At 49.7% G+C, this 18,558-nt stretch overlaps 1 protein-coding gene and 1 long non-coding RNA gene across 2 annotated transcripts in view; both read left to right on the plus strand.

Annotated features, from left to right (window-relative positions):
* LOC137633633 (uncharacterized) overlaps positions 1 to 12,713 on the plus strand; it is a 30,016-nt gene extending 17,303 nt beyond the window's left edge. The window contains exons 4-5 of the long non-coding RNA XR_011042321.1: positions 1,926 to 2,061; positions 11,637 to 12,713. This is a non-coding gene — a long non-coding RNA (uncharacterized lncRNA). The remainder of the gene's footprint in view (positions 1 to 1,925; positions 2,062 to 11,636) is intronic.
* Positions 12,714 to 16,288: 3,575 nt separating this feature from the next.
* Positions 16,289 to 18,558, plus strand: part of LOC137633476 (pleckstrin homology domain-containing family A member 1-like) — a 53,532-nt gene continuing 51,262 nt past the window's right edge. The window contains exon 1 of the mRNA XM_068365777.1: positions 16,289 to 16,520. Within this exon, the coding sequence (XP_068221878.1) occupies positions 16,289 to 16,520 (232 nt within the window). The remainder of the gene's footprint in view (positions 16,521 to 18,558) is intronic.

Genomic DNA, 18,558 nt, shown 5'->3' on the forward strand with positions numbered 1-18,558 from the left:
AGAGATTATCCAGCATCTCCTTCCTCAGAGAGGCTTTTTGCAACAGGTTGTGAAAAGGATGTCTGGATACCTGCGAAGGTCTTCCGCTTCAGTCTACCAGGCCAAGTGGACTTTCATCTGTGGTTGGTATCATGGAAAGGGGTATCTCTCCCCTTGATGCCACTTCCAGCAATAGTGGAGTTCCTCGTTTACCTTCGGGAAGAAAAACTCCTCTCGGTCTCGGCGGTGAAAGGCTACTTCTCAGTAAGGCTGAAAGTAGTCAATATTTCCTCTTCGTTGGAATTTTCTCTCCTCATACAGAGTTTCGAGCTTATCTGCCCTCAGTGGGAAGTTATACCACATAGATGGAACGTGTTTCTTGTCTTCCGGTCCCTGAAGGGTGCCCCCTACAAACCATTACGCCAGGCATCAGATACCCACTTGACTCTGAAGAGAGTTTTCTTATTTATATTGGCCTCGGCCAAGAGAGTTAGTGAATTTCACAGTCTTTCATACGCCGTCTCCCATTCAAGGGGATGGGGGGAGGTAATGTTTGGCTTCGTCCCTGAGTTTATCGGCTACGCTACTCCCAGATTTAGGCCCTTCTGGATTTGGAGTCTTCATAATGTAACCGATGATCAAGATCAACTGTTACTTTGATCAGTGAGGAGTTTGAGGTACTCTCTCAAGAGAACAGCAGTAGCCCTCCCCCGAGTGTCAGCACGGAGAAGGTTAAGAGGAAGATCACCAAAAACACCATCTCTGCTTGGATTCACAGGGTCACTGATCTGGCCCTGAATCTCGATCCTCCTCCAGAGACGAGGCAACCCAGAGTTCATGACGTTAAGGGCATCAGCGCGTCCCTAGCGTTCAAGAAGAACTACTCTGTGATGCAGGTCTTACAAGCGGGCATGTGGAAGTGTCGGAATACCTTCACCGCCCACTACCTGTATAACGTGACCTACATGAACTGGAGACGTTCTCCATTGGCCCTGTGGTGGCCGCACAACAAGTGGTTTAGACACCTCAGGCTCCTTGAGGAACAAGTAGCAGATGGTTAAGGGCAAAGGTTACCCAGGATTAGTCTGGGATGAATGTTAAGAATGACTGGGTCCTCTCTTTCATTTTCCCCTCTCTTGGGGAACAGCACCTACGGTCCTCTGCAAGTTTGCCTCATCTGTCTGCAGGTAAAACCATTTCCTTGTGTAACCAAACATAGAAATAATGCTTGCTGCATCCCCATAGCCCCTGGCGAGGTGGGATTGGGTAACGTCTATGGTTGATTCGAAGAGTCCTATGTTTCTGAGAAATCTTACCTAGACTAATCACACTGCTAGTTTCACACAATCACTCAGATTGCTCAGGCAGCTAAACAGGTTTTGCACAGATTTTAGTGAGGTATCAGGGTTTCTCCCTACAGGGAAAAACCCTGGGACAAACACCAGCCAGTTGGTTTGGACTTCCACCCTCCTAAAGGGTGATTCTTCCTTTATAAAGAGCAAAATGGTTTGTATTTAATGTCGGAACAAATGACAAATTTGAAAGTAATTTGCATTTTTCCTAACGATACAAACCTTAATCTCTTTGGCCCACCATTACTTGTACCCTTGTAAGTCCTGCTTGCAATCAAAAGTGACGAGACAACACAGGTGTGTGAGCAGGGTTAGCAGGCTACCCCTCCACCCCCGCTAACCAGTGGTGAGGTAGTTACACCTAGCTAAAAGTCTTATGGCTAGTCCTCCAGCTTCCCCAAAATTATATCCCTAATAAATACCTCAATGTTTGTATTGTTAGGAAAAATACAAATTACTTGGAAATTTGTTATATCTATTATGTCCCCGTTCTTCAAACAAGGTGGAGTCGGGCAATGTATAGATTATGAACGGGCTCACCCCTACTCTGTACTTATCTATTCACCTCCCATTGAAATCTTTTACTCTTTCCAGCACTGATTGCCCAGGCTGTCATCCTACGAGGAAAGCGAGGTGTCAGGCTGCCTCTTGAGGAGCTCTTATGAAGCACATGAGTTCATCCTGGGACAGTAGCCAGCCAGTTGGTTTGAGGTTCTCAACCCACCTTAAGGTGAGTCTCCTACGTAAAGAACGGAAGGTTTGTATGCTGCACTGGAACAAATGACAATGGTTCCGTAACTGGAATACAAACCAACGTTATTTATGGGGGATATATAGGTGTATTACTTTCGGCAAAGCTGAAAGGAAAAGCCAATAGAATTCAGCGAGAGTTAACCAACCATACTGCTAGCTAGCGGAGGGATGGGGGGGGGGGTTTAGTATCTTCCTCTCTCAACTACACACCTGCGACTGTACTTTGCTTTGCTTTTGGCTCGGATGGAGAACGGTTGTTACTGCTCCTCCTCCTCACCAATTTGGACAGCCATTACTGATCACTTTTTTGTTTTTTCTTTTCAGTTTGTGTATGCCTTCCCTGCCAGCCATGCGTACCTGCCCTGGGCTCGTCGATTGGCAAGTCAGCAGCCTGTTCTTCTCCAGCTCGTCAGCAGCCTTTGGCTGCACACCTGTCTCTTTCCTGTCGTTCCCCCGACGACTCGTCGCTCTCCAAAAGAGGAAAGCAAACGTCGCCAGACGTGCGCTCCTCACCGCTCGCCGATGCACTGATCGCTCAGATGATAGCCAACAGACGGATGCTCATGACTGGGCTACTATAGCACATCGGCTCCAAGAACCAGCCTCCAGATAGGTGCTAACGTTCGTTAGATCTCCAGCACTGATTTGAGCGTCGTCAATTGTGGGAAGAGAGGCCTGCAAGACCTTCTCCTCCTCGAGCTCTGGAACTCCCACCTGAGAGACGAAAGTCTCCTCCCCATCATTCACCGTTGCCTCGTTCTCCTCTCCGCAAATGCAGAACATCACGCTCGCCTGGGAGAGCGGAAAAAAGCAAGCTGCAGGAATTCAAGATTCCGAAGAGACCACCTTCACGGTCGATTCCTGTTGCTCGGAAGGAGACTGCAGCTCGCATCCTCCCTCTAACTCCTCCTGGATGTCAGATAAGGCTCCCTTGTGGGGTCCCTCTTCGTCGTTCTATATAGGGTAACTTTCCGACAGTGCCACAATCGGTCCGCAGCCGTGAATTGCAAGATCATGTTTTATTCATAGTTTGTTGTTCTCTTTATATCAATACATTATGATTTTGAGTTTTTTATTCTTAGTTTAATGTTATCTCTGTTCCAAAATATTGAGTTTGGAACCTTGGTTAGGGCAGTAACCCAAGCCTTTACGGCAGGTATCCCACCTGCTTATCCTTCGGGAACTCCCAGGATTCCCCTGGAAGAATCTTTCTCTACATTTTCAGACCCACGGCGAAGATCCACTGTCCCTCCCCGTCAAGAAACTTTGGTTTCTTCTTCTCCCCTGAAGCGGAAAAGAGGAGTCCCTGATGAAGTAGCTTCATGTAGGGTCAAGCTGACCCCCGTCAGGTCGTCCAAGGGGAGGTCAAGTGTTGCCATGCCCACTTCTCCTCACCCTCCTGCTCCTCACTCATCGATTCAGTCAGAGTTCTCTCTCTCAGGGAAGAGTCCTTATGTGACTCTTTCTGTCCTTTGCTCATTGAGGAAGTCCCACGAGACCACAGAGTAGTCTCGAAACCCATGGAAGAGTCCATCCTTCCTCCTACGGGTGACCAACAGAAGGTCGTTCCATCCAAACCTCCTGTGCTAGAGACTTTCTTCCCTCCGAGGAAAGAGTCTAAGGATTCAAAAACTCTGGCAAAGTCCTCATTGGGGATTACAAGACCTGCGGAGTGGGTCAAGCAGTCTACATTTGACCACTTCGATAACGACCACGACCCACCCCGAGGTGATGTATCGTGCGTGGAAGACAACGATTTGGCTGCCACACCTTCTTCAGAAGCTGAACAGAAAGAGTCAGAACATGGCATCCGGCAGGTTCTAGCTTGCATGAGTTCACTCAGTGGGTTGGCAGACCCATGGATGGCTCCTCAGGAGGGCAAGGTCATGGTCTTGGACCACGTCTTTGGCACTCGGAAGCCCCCAAGAACAGCGAAGCTCTGCCCTGGTCTCAGGGACTGAAGAGTACCCGGCGGAAGGTGTCTGCCCAGCTCTCCGAGTCCTCTAGCTCTCTTCGATCAGGCTCATCCTTAAAACTACTGCAACATCTGAGTGTCCAGCAGAGAAATTTTTAAGAGGTCCTTGACGAGTGTCTCCCGGCTCTTCCTCTTCACCATTCCTTAGAGGAACTTACGAAGGGGATCTCTCTAGAGAGACTCTTCGGGCTTCAAGTTTACTTCTCAGCTTCGGAAATTCTAAACAAAGAGAAAGTGGCGAAGTATGCCATGCAGGCTACTTTTTGGCTGGATCTATGGTTGGGATCAGTGAGAAACCTGGTGCAAACAAAGGTTTTTTCCAAAGAAGACTCCCGGAAAGGGATGGGAAACTTTCCTCCTGTCAGGTATTCGGACTATTGAGTTCGTTGCCCACCAAGTAGTGAACTTGTGGGCGAACGCCATCTTAAGGCTTAGAGATGCAATAATCGAGAGATTCCATTTCCAAGTCCCAAACTGCGAGATAGCGAAATTCCAAAACTCCTCTCTGAAGGGTTCCCCTTTGTTCAAGCTGGGGGATGTCGAGCGAGCTGCGGAGAGATGGAGGAAGTCCTACCAGGACTCCCTCCTCCATAGGACCTTGACATCCCGCCCCTACGGACTACGTTCTCTCCCGCAGACGAAACAACGGAAACCAACGCTGAACAGGACTGCGGCAACAGACAACAAGGTGTCTAAAAGCCCCTTACCTGTCAAGTCAAACAAGGCTCCAAGTCGTCCTGTGGAGGGAAGTATCCTAGAGGAGTCGGCCGTGGCCGCAAATGCTATGTGATTCCCCTGCTTGTCCACCAGTGGGGGAATGCCTGCATTGCTGCCTGAAGAGCTGGATGCAGCTTGGGGCCGAACCCTGGATAGTCTCCGTGATTAGTTCAGGGTATCACATCCTGTTCACTCAATCTCTCCCCCCACTGATCAAGACTCTAGTGTCAACTAGCTCCTATGCAAAGGGATCTGCAAAGAAGCTGGCTCTTCGGGCTGAAGTCCAGACCACGTTGAAGAAGAGCACTCTCTAAAAATTCCTCGGCGACTCCCCAGGCTTTTCCAGTCGACTCGTTTATGTGAAAAAGGCGTCTGGAGGCTTGAGACCAGTCATCGACCTCTCAGCTCTGAACAAGTTTGTTAAACCTCGTTCAGCACGGATACGGTTTATTGGTTTGCGGACTGTGGCCAGATGTAGCACGCAGACTGCCTAGTGTCTGAATGCCAACCACACTCCAACATGCACTAAACAAAAAGACGATATGATGGAATAATCATAAATCTGGGTAAAAGGTAAACAATCAAGAGAGCTGGGCAATGGGCACCACCCCTCAATTTTTTATACTAGGCAAGGGGACCCAGCTAGAACCTCAAATTTCCCTATTATCTTTTCTTGGGTTCCCCGTCTCTCTTTGCAGTGCTATGCATGAAGTTCTAAATAAGATGAGCAATATGCTTTCTAGGTAGCAGGTTTCCTCATTATATTTCAAGTTATTTGAATATTACAAATATTAGGAGAGAAAAAAATATTACAAAGAAAAACGAACTTCAGGCTTGAACGGGGAATATCTTAGGTGAGGAAGTGCATTGAAATAGGATTAAAAAAAATTATTCAAATAATTGAGAGAAAAACAAATTTCATATATGTGAAAATACAGGTTTACAAAACCAGGAGAGATATATCTCTTTATACAGAACCTCTTTGGAATCAAAACTAAATATTTAATCTACATATACAAGTATAAATAAAGACCAACATAAGTGTAAATATTTGGGCTGAATTCAAATGCAATTTGACAGGTCACTTCAGTTAGGATCAAAGGGATTGTAAAACAATACTACCTATCTCTACATTCTCATTTTAACATCAGAAAGAGGCCCTTCCTCTAGATTGCATAGTCTCACACACACACACACAAAAATAATTCATTCATTATAAGTCAGACAAGGGGTAAGACCGCAGGACTTCATGTGCACCTTAGATCTAAAGGATGCATACTTCCTGATCCCAATCCATCCGTCTTCAAAGAAGTATCTCAAAATCACACTAGACAACAAGAAATACCAGTTCAAGGTAATGTGCTTCGGTCTTTCCACAGCACCTCACGTTTTCACGAGAGTGTTCACCCTAGTGTCATTTTGGGCTCACAGAATCGGCATCCGTCTCCTATGCTATCTGGAAGTGTGGCTGAGTGTAGCAGAATCGGTGGCGCCCTTTCTTCAGCACAGTTACAAACTTCTGGGACTTTGCCAAGATCTGTGAATCTTGGTTAACCCCAAGAAGTCATCTCTGCTTCCCTCTTAACGACTGGTATACTTAGGAATGATAATAGACACCAATCTTCACAAAGCCTTCCCATCACACGAGAGGGTAGTGAAGCTGAGGAAGGTTGCAAGACCTTTCCTCATACAAGAACTCCCACCCCAAAGGTGGTTATATCTCCTTGGGCACCTATCATCCATGGCCCATCTAGTTCTCAACGCCTGCCTGAGAGGATACAGTCTCTCTAATAATGGCTAAAGTCAAACTGGAATGAGGCCTTCGTTTCCCCGGACATTGCGATCTCATGGGACCAGAAGAACGGACGGACTTCGAGTGGTGGGTGGCAGACGAGAATCTACTAAAGGGTGTCGAGCTTCTTGTCCCTCCCCCAGGACTTGATGCTCTTCTCAGATACATCAAAAGAAGGGGTGAGGCCCCATGTGCTGCACCACACGACCTCAGGCCTCTGGTCAGAGTCAGAGAAGTACCTCCTCATAAATCTCCTAGAGATGAAGGCTGTCTTTCTGGCCCTTCAACAGTTCCACTAGTACCTGGCAAGTCACTCTGGTGGTGATGAGCGACAACACCACAGTAGTGGCCTACATCAACAAACAAGGAGGTACTTTTTCACAGCAACTATCACATCTAGCAGTAGAGATACTGAGATGGGCCGAAATCCACTCGATACCACTATCGGCACGCTTCATTCCAGGCAAAAGGAATGTGCTTGCTGACAATCTGAGCAGAGCGTCTCAGATAGTGAGTACCGAGTGGTCTTTGGATCATCTAGTAGCCAACAAAGTCCTGACTTTGTGGGGTTCTCCGACTGTGGATCTGTTCGCAACGGCCCTGAAATTCAGGCTCCCGCTGTACTGCTCCCCAGTCCCAGCCCCCAAAGCTCTCTGGCAAGATGCTTTCCAGCAACGGTGGGACAACATAGATGTTTACGCCTTTCCCCCGTTCAGTCTGATGAGGAGGGTACTCAACAAGACCAGAACATCGGTCAATCTTTCAATGACCCTCATAGCTCCGCTATGGCATCACGCGGAATGGTTCCCGGACCTTCTGCAACTCCTAACGGAGCTACCAAGAGAGCTCCCTCCACGACACAATCTTCTCAAGCAACCACATGCCAACATCTTCCACAAAGCCGTAGCTTAGCTACGACTTCACGTCTGGAGACTGTCCAGCATCTCCTCTCTGAGAGAGGATTTTCGCAGCAAGTTGCTGTCAGGATGTCTGGACACCTGCGAAAGTCATCTTCAGCAGTCTACCAGGCAAAGTGGAAAGTCTTCTGTGATTGGTGTCGTGGAAGGGGTATCTCTCCACTTGATGCCACTATTCCAACAATAGCGGAGTTCCTCGTATATTTGCTTAAAGAAATGCGCCTTTCAGTCTCGGCAGTGAAAGGCTATCGCTCAGCCTTAAGTCTAGCCTTCAGGCTGAAAGGAATGGACATTTCTTCATTGCTAGAACTTTCTCTACTCATATGTAGTTATGAACTTACCTGCCCTCAGTCGGAAGTGAGACCTCCCCCTTGGAACGTGGTTCGAGTTCTCAGGTCTCTTTAGAGACCTCCCTATGAACCATTACGCCAGGCATCAGATCGCCGCCTAACCTGGAAGACAGTGTTCCTGCTAGCTTTGGCTTCGGCCAAGCGAGTCAGCGAACTTCATGGTCTCTCGTATGACATTGCCCATTCAAGGGGATGGGAGGAGGTAATGTTCAGCTTCGTCCCTGAGTTTATTACTAAGACTCAGAATCCTGGAGTAGCGGTTCCTCGATTTGACTCCTTCCGATTTCTAGTCTCCGCTCTGTAACAGATGACCCAGACCATCTCTTACTATGCCCAGTAAGGAGTTTGAGGCTCTACCTCAAAAGAACAGCTGCAGTCCATTCTCATGTGCCAGCTCTATTCGTCAGCACAGGAAGGACTAAGAGGAGGGTCACCAAGAACACCATCTCTGCTTGGATTCGTAGGGTCATTGATCTGGCCTTGAATCCAGATCCTCCTCCGTCACGTCGCCCTAGAGCACATGATGTCAGGGGCATAGCTACGTCCCTGGCCTTCAAAAGAAATTTCTCTGTGAAGCAGGTCCTGCAAGCGGGGGTGTGGAAGCGTCAAACAACGTTCACAGCCCACTACCTGCAAGACGTGACCCACAGGAGGCTCGATACGTTCTCTATCGGCCCTGTGGTGGCTGCACAACAGCTGGTTTAAAACCTCAAGCTCCTTATTGGACAAGTAGCAGAAGGTTGAGGGCATTATTACCCGGTTTTTAGTGTGCATCAATGAAAAGGTTTGACTGGCCCTTATTCTTTTCATCATCATCCCCTCTCTTGGGGAAAGCAGCATCCTGGGTTCTCTGCATAGCTGACCTCAAACCACTGTAGGTAAAACCATGCTCCCTTGTGTTCCTAGTATTAAGATTAATACTGTTACGTCCCCATACCCTGACGAGGTGGTATTGGGTAAGTCCTAGTCTACAAGTTTCCATCTAAAGAACTTCAGAACAACTTCCTAGGACGAGTCACACTTCTTCATACCTTCACACACAGCTTGTGTAGGCTGCAGTCCTTGCATAGCAAGGTTCTAGCGAGGTGCAGGGACTCCTTATTTCTTGGGTGCTTACACACTCAAATAACGAGCCCCCAGGCAAAGCCTAAAGCCAGACTGGCTAGGACGTCCACCCTTCCTAATGGGTGAGTCACTCCTATTAAATAGCGTGGTTTGTATTCCAGTTACGAACAAATGACAAATTTGTAGATAATTTGTATTTTTCCTAACTATACAAACCTTAGCTATTTAACCAAACTTGCCCCGCCAGCCCTATCCCCCGGGAAGTCCTACCTCTATACAAAGTGAGCTAATCACCGTTATGTGAGGGGGGGAAGGGATAGCTAGCTACCTAGGAGGATTAATACTACTGGAGATGCCCTGACTCAGAATTCTTTCCTGAACCCGGGAGGGCAGGGTTTGGCCAGATTCACCCCTTCAAACTGTCAAATCTCGATCCCAAGTTAATCCTCCGACAGCCTACTGGTACTTAGTCTGTTTTACCCAGACTTTTGTTTATAGCCGATAACTATTTTCTTGTGCTATTTTATTAGCGATGGTCCCTTCCTGTGATGCTTTATCAACAAAAAAATAAATAATGTTAAACTTGTTGCTCAACTTATTGGTGAATCAGTTACAAACTCCTTGGAATAATAAACTACAGTAAAGTCGTTGACCTTTATAGCCGTCTATGGATGACATTGAACACAGCTTATGATGATCTCACAACTGTTGTTACTGATTTTTGCCTAAAGGCAGGCAACTGATTTTTTTCGTACAACCAAGAGCAGCACAGGAAGGAGCCATCGCTAATGAAAGCACAATAAGGGTTACCGTCTCTAAACAAAGGTCTGAATAGAACTAACTACAAATTCCAATACAGTGACAGAGATTAACTTGAAGGATCATGAACTGACAGTTCGAAGGGTAAAAACCTGGCTTCCCTTAATCCGGGTCAGGGCATCTCCAGTTATTTTTCCTCCAAGCTAGCTACCCCTCCCCTACCCCCCTCGTTAACTAGCGAGGGGGTAGTAAACCCTCGTTAAAATTCTAATGGCTCGTCATTTGAGCTACGCCGAAAGTAATACCCGATTTAAATAGCTAAGGTTTGTATGGTTAGGAAAAATACAAATTATCTACGAATTTGCCATATTTCTTCCAGTAAACACAGTCCAAAGTAAAGAAGTAGGTGAAAGGTAAATCAATTGTACACAATACAAACCTAAGCGGGTACTCAGGTTTGTGTACCTCCAGATCCCGGTCTGTCCTCCTTTTGAGAGTATAGTACCTTCACTTGGTGGTAGTGAACAATACCAGTTCAGGGTGCTGTGGCACGGGACATCAACAGCCCAACAGGGGTTCACCAGGATCTTCTCCCTGGTTTCTGCTTAAGCCCCAAACAGATCTTGGCATACTTAGGCTTGAATTTAGGCAGTACGAGGGAAAGTATCCCTGGTTGCTAGATTGCCTTATGATGTTGCGAGAGCTAGCTTTCCTGTTGTAAGACAATTCTCATGTCAATCCATTGGTGGCAAGGAGTTTTGAGACACCTAGTCTCCTCCTAGCACCTAGTTACGAACAGCCAACTTAGGATGCTGTCAATACAGTGACAACACAAGGCCTTCAAGCTGCAAAACAAGGTCCCTCCTGGTATAGTATTCCGATAGAGGAGATCAAAGACAGATCCTGAATGGTGGTTTTCTGACACCAACCTCCGCTGGAGTGCAGACTTTCCGTTGACCCCTTCTGAATTATGCTCTTCGCTGATTCATTAAGGTTGTGGAGCCTTACTGGCTCCAACACGAGAGTGTTAGGTCAATAATCCGATGATTAGAATTGCCGCATCAACACACTAGCGTTCAAATGACCTGTCTTGCCTTCCAAGCGTATTCTCAACCTTTTCTGTCGAACCAGTCTGTGGTGTTAAACGACACTACCACCGTAGGATAGTACCTGAAACAAGGAAATACCATTTCTGGTCAGCTTTGCTTTCTGATAGAACAGATCCTGCTTTGGATAGAGAGCACTGCAATGTCCCTGTAAGCCAGCTTCAGCTCTGACAAGAACAACATCCTGTCAGACAATCTGGGCAGGTGGGCTTGGACGCAGTAATCTAGATCTAAGTGGTTTTTATATTCTCAGACACAAACACTAAATGGCTTTTGGGGGTTCACCAATGGTAGAACTTTTTGCATCGGCCCTCAACTAGAAATTCCCGGTATCATTTGCGCCAGTAACACCGGAGGCAGCGTTAGAGGATGTTTCTCAACATCCTTTGGACATTGTTGAGGTCTACATTCTTTTCCCCTTTTTGCCTATAACAGGACTCTGCCGGGTCAGCCAAGAACTTATTCCCTAGTCCACATGTAAAGGGCTTTAGTAGGCTAAATGGGGGGGGGGGGGTTGCCAGAACAGGTGGGGGGGAGGCAGGAAGCTGGGATTTTGTTTGCTAGTAACTACCACCACCTCTTTGGAAATCTTGACAACCAAGTTCCTGCTCCTACTGAAGGACTCAAGTTTGTATAGTCAGGAAAAATACAAATTACTCAATTTTTTTTTCATTATTTAAGTATTTTTTGCCTGAGGTCATAAAAGGAAACATTGATCAGTTTATATTAACTCAAAATTGAGTAAAAGAATTTGTTTTTCAGACAAGCTTCATTATTGCACACAGCATGCTAATCATTGATAAGAATTGGATATTTGCCTCAGATAAGTCCTCAACAATATTAGTAGTTCTGATCTTCCATCTCATTTCAGGTCTCTGCGAAGATGTAAGCGTTGCTGGAGAAGAATGGGGGAAATGTCTGTCTAAAGGTGAAGGACATTACTTTAAAATCAAGTTGTAGAAGGAGACCCGCCAAGATGATGTTGAGGACTGTGAGGGACAATGAAGGACAGCCTTTTAGCTGCTCATGCAGATGACTAAGGGACAGATGGTGATCATACAGCTTAGTTACCGTAGAAGATAATGACGATAATGCTGTTGAGAAATCGGCCGGATGCACGGCATGTCATCCGACCTTGGGTTTTAGTGTCGTTCAGTCTTTGATTATATGTCCAGACAACTCTCTCTAATTAGGGTAAGAAGGATTTTATTCTTTACGTAAAGGATTGATTTCTGGGCTGTTAAAGATTCGTAAATGATTTTGTTAGGTTTGGTATTTTGAAGGTTATTGTGTAGGTTAGCTTATCTAGGGAATCTGTAAGTCCCGTCCTGCTTTTACTAACGGGTTAGACCCCAACCAGCGTATCCGTTAAACAGGGCGACAAGTGTAGTTGCATTAGTTTATCAGACAGCTATTTGGTGGTTGGATTTTCTCTGCTCAGATATTGACCATGCCAATAATATAAAGCTATGTTAGGTAAAGAATAGAAATATCAGGTAAAATCACCTTTGTTCCAACACGGAGTACTTACCTCGAACTACTTTCTTAGGAGTATCTGGGATCTCCTCCCAACCGACCAGAATTTTGTGTAGTTTACCCTATTTCCGTTTTCTATGCGGGGGAACCTCTGGCACAGTGATACGCGCCATGAGGCGACCCGGGGTCAGAGAGCGTGCTCGTTCAGGTCTCGATCGCCAGTAAGTTTTCTGGTCTCGTCGTGATAACATCTCGCCGCGCTCTCCTTACCCAGTGCGACCCTTTGTGTCCCATGCGGTCCCCTTGTGTTCATTCCTTACCCTTTCCTACCCTTTCCCTCTGTGTTCCTGTGTCTCGCGGTGCCTTGCTAGTTCATTATGGAGCATCCCCGCCTTTGTCCCGGGCCTATGGCCGGTAAATCTTGTGGGGCTTTCCTGTCTAAGCCTGAGGTCGACCCTCACTCCTTGTGTTCGTTGTGTAGGGGCAGCGTATGTTCCCCTACAGCCACGTGTCCGGAGTGCGAGTCCTGGAACGAGGTTCAGTGGGTGCGCTACAGCACCAAGAAGAAGAAGGCTTCTAAGAGGTCGCCTAAGAAGTCTAGCATCTCCTCGCCGCTTGCTTCGCCCGATGCCTCTTCGGATAGAGCTGCTCTGCCGTCTTCCCTTACCCAGAGTAGGGGACGAGGTAATTCCGTTGCGGGGAAGCGGCCCATTGCTCTTTCCCAAGAGTCTGTGATGCCTGTTAGTGGGGATGATATGTCGGTTCAGGCAAGTGGGGTGCCTGAGGGAGGGACGGGAGTGTGTTCGGGGGACGCGGTCCTGGTGCCAGCAGGGCCCGTCTCTTCCAACGATCCTATGTGGGGAAAGGCCGCTGCAGCCTTTTCCCCCGCTTCTTGGGCCTGCATTTCAGGTACGTCAGCAGCCGGGGGGAGACGCCGAGAAGGATGATTCACCGTCGTCGGACCCGCTCACGTGGTTCCGCCGAGGACGCCCTTCAGGTCACCCATGAGACTGGAGGAGGAATTCGATACGTGGTTTCCCAGTAAGAAGTTGCCTCGCTCTCCCCCAGCGCCTTCAGCAACGCTCCCTCCCGTCTTCCTTGAGCCTTCTTCACTAACGGACCGGCACGAAGAACCACCAGCGACTCGGGACGACTCAGACCGCTCAGCGCGTTCCTACAGATCTTCGGTCTCCTCTTTCGAGTCGTACTCTTTCTCCTCGGAGGACGGAGGTCCGAGGGACCCGAAGAGGAGACGAGAGAGGTCCCGCAGGAGGAGGTCCCATTCCCGTTCCAGATCTCGCCACGCCAGGAGGCGCTCCAGATCCCCCAGAAGGAAACACAGGAGAAGCCACTCTTCTAGAGAGGAATGGGTGCGAGTTGCCATCCCACGCAGCCACCTCCTAGGAACTTCAGCAGTCCCGGGTACCTCTGGCTGGCTCCCGAGAGCTCGTTCTCCTTCCGTGAAGTACGTCCCCTACAGCAGATCTGAGTATCGGCGAAAATCCTCGCTTCAGGCTTCGGTCGACAGGCATAAGTCCGCGAAGGTTCCGACTCCATCCGCCCAGCGGAGAGAGTCGCCCCTTCGGCCTGGCAGCCGTGTCCCGGCCTCCAAGACTTCAGCAGCCCGTCCGGAACCTGAGAGACAGCCAGTGACCACGGAGAAGCCCGCAGCAACTTGGACCTCCGCAGGAAGAGACAGGTCCAGGACGGAGACCTCCGTCTCAGCGGCGATGCCCGTTCTCCGACCAGAACCACCGAAGTCGTACCACGACAGGAAGATGCCCCCGTCTTAGGAGTACCTTCTCAGGCAGAGGACCAGACAGCGGAAGGCCTAGGGGATGGCGGAGAAGGCTCAACGGACGAGGCCTCCGCTTATAGAAAAGTCCTAGCCCTCATCAGACGCCATCACAGGCTAGACGACCCAATGCCCGCAACGAACGAAGACTGGCTCTCTGGCCTCAACAGGTTGGTGGACACCCCTGTACAGCAGAGGCCCTCGCTGGCTCTTCCCCTGGCTAGAGATGTTAAGCTGGGCATGTATTACATCAACAAGGTCGTAGCCAGCCATGCGGACGCCCCCAAGAGTCAGAGTGCCTCCAAACTCCTCCAGGATCTCAAGACTCAAAAGCGTTTTTATCTCCTGGAGGGGCGCCGCGCAGGTCCCTGTACGGTGGAACCAGCAATTGCCATCCTAAGCCAGGGGGCCTCTGAAGATAGGGCATCCTCCGCCCCAGTTTGCTTCTCTCCGACGGAGACCTCCATGATGGAGGATATGGACCTGGACTTGGTCTACGTTTCGTCCTGGCTAGACTGGTGGTCCTGCACGCTAGTGGGTTTTCAGGCCTCGCACGACCTCTCAGTTCCCGAGAACCAGACCTTGCTAAAGGAACTAATTAGCTCGGGGTGAAAGGCCCTCAAGTTCCTGTCGTACCAGTCCCTCTTGCAGACAGCCAACTGGGTCCTGCGAAAGAGGGATACGGTGCTTAGTAAACTAGTCAGGAGGCTTCCAGACAGGGAAGCGAGAGCCCTGAGGAACTTACCCCTGTGAGGAGAGTCAGTGTTCCCCCTGAAGGCAGTGGAGAGGGTCAGGAAACTGAAGGATGCGGGAGAGCCCAGACCCCCTCCAGCAAGAAGGCCTGCCCATAGGAGACCCTCTTCGGACATCTCTCACCCTTCCCGCGCCTCGCCGAACCAACCCAGTGCCCATGCTCCAGTCTTCGCAACCCTCCCGTAGGGGCACTTCAACCCCGCAGACAGCCTTCAGACCGTCCAGGAGGGGACGCTCCGGCCGCGCCTCCCGAAGGAGGTAGGAGGGGAGGCCCCCTACTCCTGCCGAAGCCTCAGGTGGGGGGATGCCTCAAAACAATCTTGGCAAGCATGGCGGATCCGTGGACCGTAGCAGTACTAAAGGAGGGATACAGGTTGCCCTTTCTAGCGGACCCGCCTCCTCTGATCTCAGATCAACAGGCAGAGTGGTTGGCACCCAAGGACCCCTTGAGAATAGCAGCGTTGCAGGAGGAAGTTTCGGCAATGCTGGTGAAAGGGGCAGTAGAACCAGTCAAGAACCCAGGTCCGGGGTTCTACAGCAGGCTCTTCCTGGTGGAGAAAGAGACAGGGGGCTGGAGACCGGCCATAGACCTCTCAGCCCTCAACAAATTCGTGTGCAAGACCGACTTCAAGATGGACACCCCGAAGTCGGTCCTAGCGGCCTTGAGGGAGGAGGACTTCATGATGTCCATAGACCTCAAGGACGCCTACTTCCAGATCCCTGTCCATCCCTCCAGCAGGAAGTACCTAAGGGTGAAATGGGGTACCCAGATGTTGCAGTTCAGAACCCTCTCCTTCGGACTGTCGACTGCTCCTCAGGTCTTCAGGAGGGTCTTTTGCAACGGTTTCAGCCTGGGCACACGAACAGGGCATCCGCCTGATTCGGTACCTAGATGACTGGTTGTTGCTTTCAGTCTCAGAGGAAGCACTGAAGGAGCAAGGCGCGAAGCTCCTGCGGTTCTGCAACGTCTTGGGTATCATCATCAACCTGGAGAGTCTCAGCTGATACCCTCCACCAGGATGACCTACCTAGGGATGGTCCTAGACTCCCGGTTAGCGAGAGCCTTCCCCTCCGCGGAGAGACTGGACAACCTAAAGCAGATACTCCGGCCCTTCCTGTCGGACCAGCCCAGGAGAGCCAAGGACTGACAAAGACTGATAGGCCACCTCGTGTCGTTGGAGAAGCTAGTTCCCCAGGGGAGGCTCAAGCTCAGGAGCGTGCAGTGGAACCTGAAGGAGCTCTGGAACCTGGGGGACTCCCGCACAAGATAGTCCCGGTGTCCCCGGAGACGAAGGAAGTCCTGGGGTGTGGCTTGTCAGAATGAACACCCTCAATGGAATGCCTTTCGCAGCCAACCCCCCGGAGATGCTCCTGTTCACAGACGCATCCAAGGAGGGTTGGGGTGCCCATCTTCTCAACGAAACAGCAAAAGGAAAATTGGAAGTTGAGGAGACGAACCTGCACATAAACGTGCTGGAGCCGATGGCCATACAAAGGGCATGCCGGGAGTTCGTCCTTCTACTCTGAGGAAACACCATGGCTCTGATGTGCGACAACGCCACGGTGGTGGCCTACGTGAAAAAGCAGGGAGGACTGAAGTCGAGGGAGCTGTGCAATCTCACAACGGAGTTCCTGGAATGGGCAGAGGAGGAACAGATCAAGGTCACAGCCAGATTCATTCCGGGAAAGAAGAACATCCTAGCCGACGGCCTCAGCAGAATGGGCTAAGTGGTAGGTTCCGAGTGGTCTCTACACCCAGAAGTGGCCAAGACCCTCATCCTGAAGTGGGGCTCTCCGGTGATAGACCTCTTCGCCACGAGACTAGATGCAAAGCGCCCCGTGTTCTGTTCTCCTGTGTCAGATCCAACAGCAGTGTTCGAGGACACCTTCCAGCACCCTGGGGACAACCTCGACGTTTTCGCCTTCCCCCCTTTCGGGATGCTCAGACAGGTCCTCAACAGGGTGAGACGGGCGGACAACCTGTGGATGACTTTGGTAGCGCCCTGGTGGCCGGAGAGAGAATGGTTTGCAGACCTAAAGGAACTGGCACGCCTTCCTCCTTGGCCTCTTCCGTACAGACCAGACCTTCTCCGGCAGCCTCACTTCCAAAGGTTCCACGAAAACCCTCGGTCCCTCCGCCTTCACGCGTGGAGGTTATCAAGCGTCTCCTGAGGAAGGAAGGATATTCGTCGAAGACCGCAGCAAGGATGTCAGGTTAGCTAAGACGTTCGTCAGTCGCGGTATACCAGGCGAAGTGGGATACCTTTACAAAGTGGTGCTCCTCGAAGATCATCAGGCCGTTAGGGGCCTCCATTCATGAGATAGCGGACATCCTGGTCTATCTCATGGACGAAGTGGGCACGTCCATCCCAGCCATTAAGGGAATCCGGGCGGCGTTGGGCCAAGTCTTCCTCCTAAAAGGCATCGACCTAGGTTCCTCCAGACAGATCTCTATGCTCATAAAGAGCTTCGAGCAGTCGTGTTCCCCCAGGCCGCTAGAGTTCCCCAGTGGGATGTGGTTAGGGTACTGAAGATGCTCTCGGAAACTCCCTTCGAGCCGCTCAAGGACAATCTAGACAAGGAGCTTACCCTCAAGACGGTCTTTCTGTTATCCCTGTCATCGGCCAAAAGAGTGAGTGAGATTCATGGTCTGTCGTACGAGGTCTCACACTCAAAGGGCTGGAAGGAAGCTACCTTCAGGTTCTTACCCGCCTTCGTAGCCAAGACTCAGAATCCAGCGGTTTGGGACCCTAAGTTTGAGGGGTTCTCATTGCCAGCAATCCCGCGGTCGGACAACCCGAGGGACTTGCTACTGTGCCCTGTCAGGGCAGTACGGAAGTACCTAGAGAGGACGGCCAAACTTCGCCCTAAGACCAAGAGTCTGTTCGTCTCCTCGGGACTGGTGAAGAAGCCGGTCTCCAAGAATACGATCTCCTTCTGCCTGCGACAGGTGATCATGAGACCTTACAGCAGCTCAGGGGTCTCTCTTCCGGGAAAGCCTAGACCCCACGACATTAGGGGCCTGAGTACTTCGTTGGCCTTTGAAAGGAACATGGCAGTGGGCCAGATCCTGAGAGCAGGTACATGGTCGAGACAATCTACCTTTACGGCTCATTACCTAAAGGATTGTTCGAGGAAATCCTTGGACGGGTTCTCGCTCGGTTCCGTCATTTCCACGCTCCAAAAGATTTAAGGTGTAGCCCCGGGGAAGCCGCGGGCGGTAAGTCCAAGAGACACAGGTTCCTTCCTTACCTTTTTTCCCCCCTTTCACCTTCCCCTACATGACCCTTGAATCCTTCACCTGCCATGGGACACACTGTCAGTGAAAAAATACGTCTCCAAAGATTTTTTGCAGAGGTAAGTTACTTAGACAGTAAGATAGTTTTTTGCGTAGTTTTCCCTATTTTCTCGTTTTTCTCTTGGTTCAGCAGAACCTAGCCTCCTATCTAGGTTCCCTTGTTTCCTACATCAACGGTCTCTAGGTCCAGAAGGCTACTCCCACCTCCTAAGGTATAAGTCTCCTAAGAAAGTTGTTCGAGGAAAGTACTCCGTGTTGGAACAAATCACAAATTTTAAGTAATTTGTATTTTTCCTAACTGTACTTACCTCGAACTACTTTCGGGTTATGGCCTACATACAATGGGATTGTACAGTATGGAAAGATCTGAGCGCAATGGATGATAGTCATTACGAAAGATTGTGTGTAACGTGCATAGACGTATTTCTCTGCTGCACCGTAAACTGGGTGTTTTCATCTTCATGGGAAGAT

Source organism: Palaemon carinicauda, chromosome 43 (assembly GCF_036898095.1).
Source record: "Palaemon carinicauda isolate YSFRI2023 chromosome 43, ASM3689809v2, whole genome shotgun sequence".
NCBI lineage: Eukaryota > Metazoa > Arthropoda > Malacostraca > Decapoda > Palaemonidae > Palaemon > Palaemon carinicauda.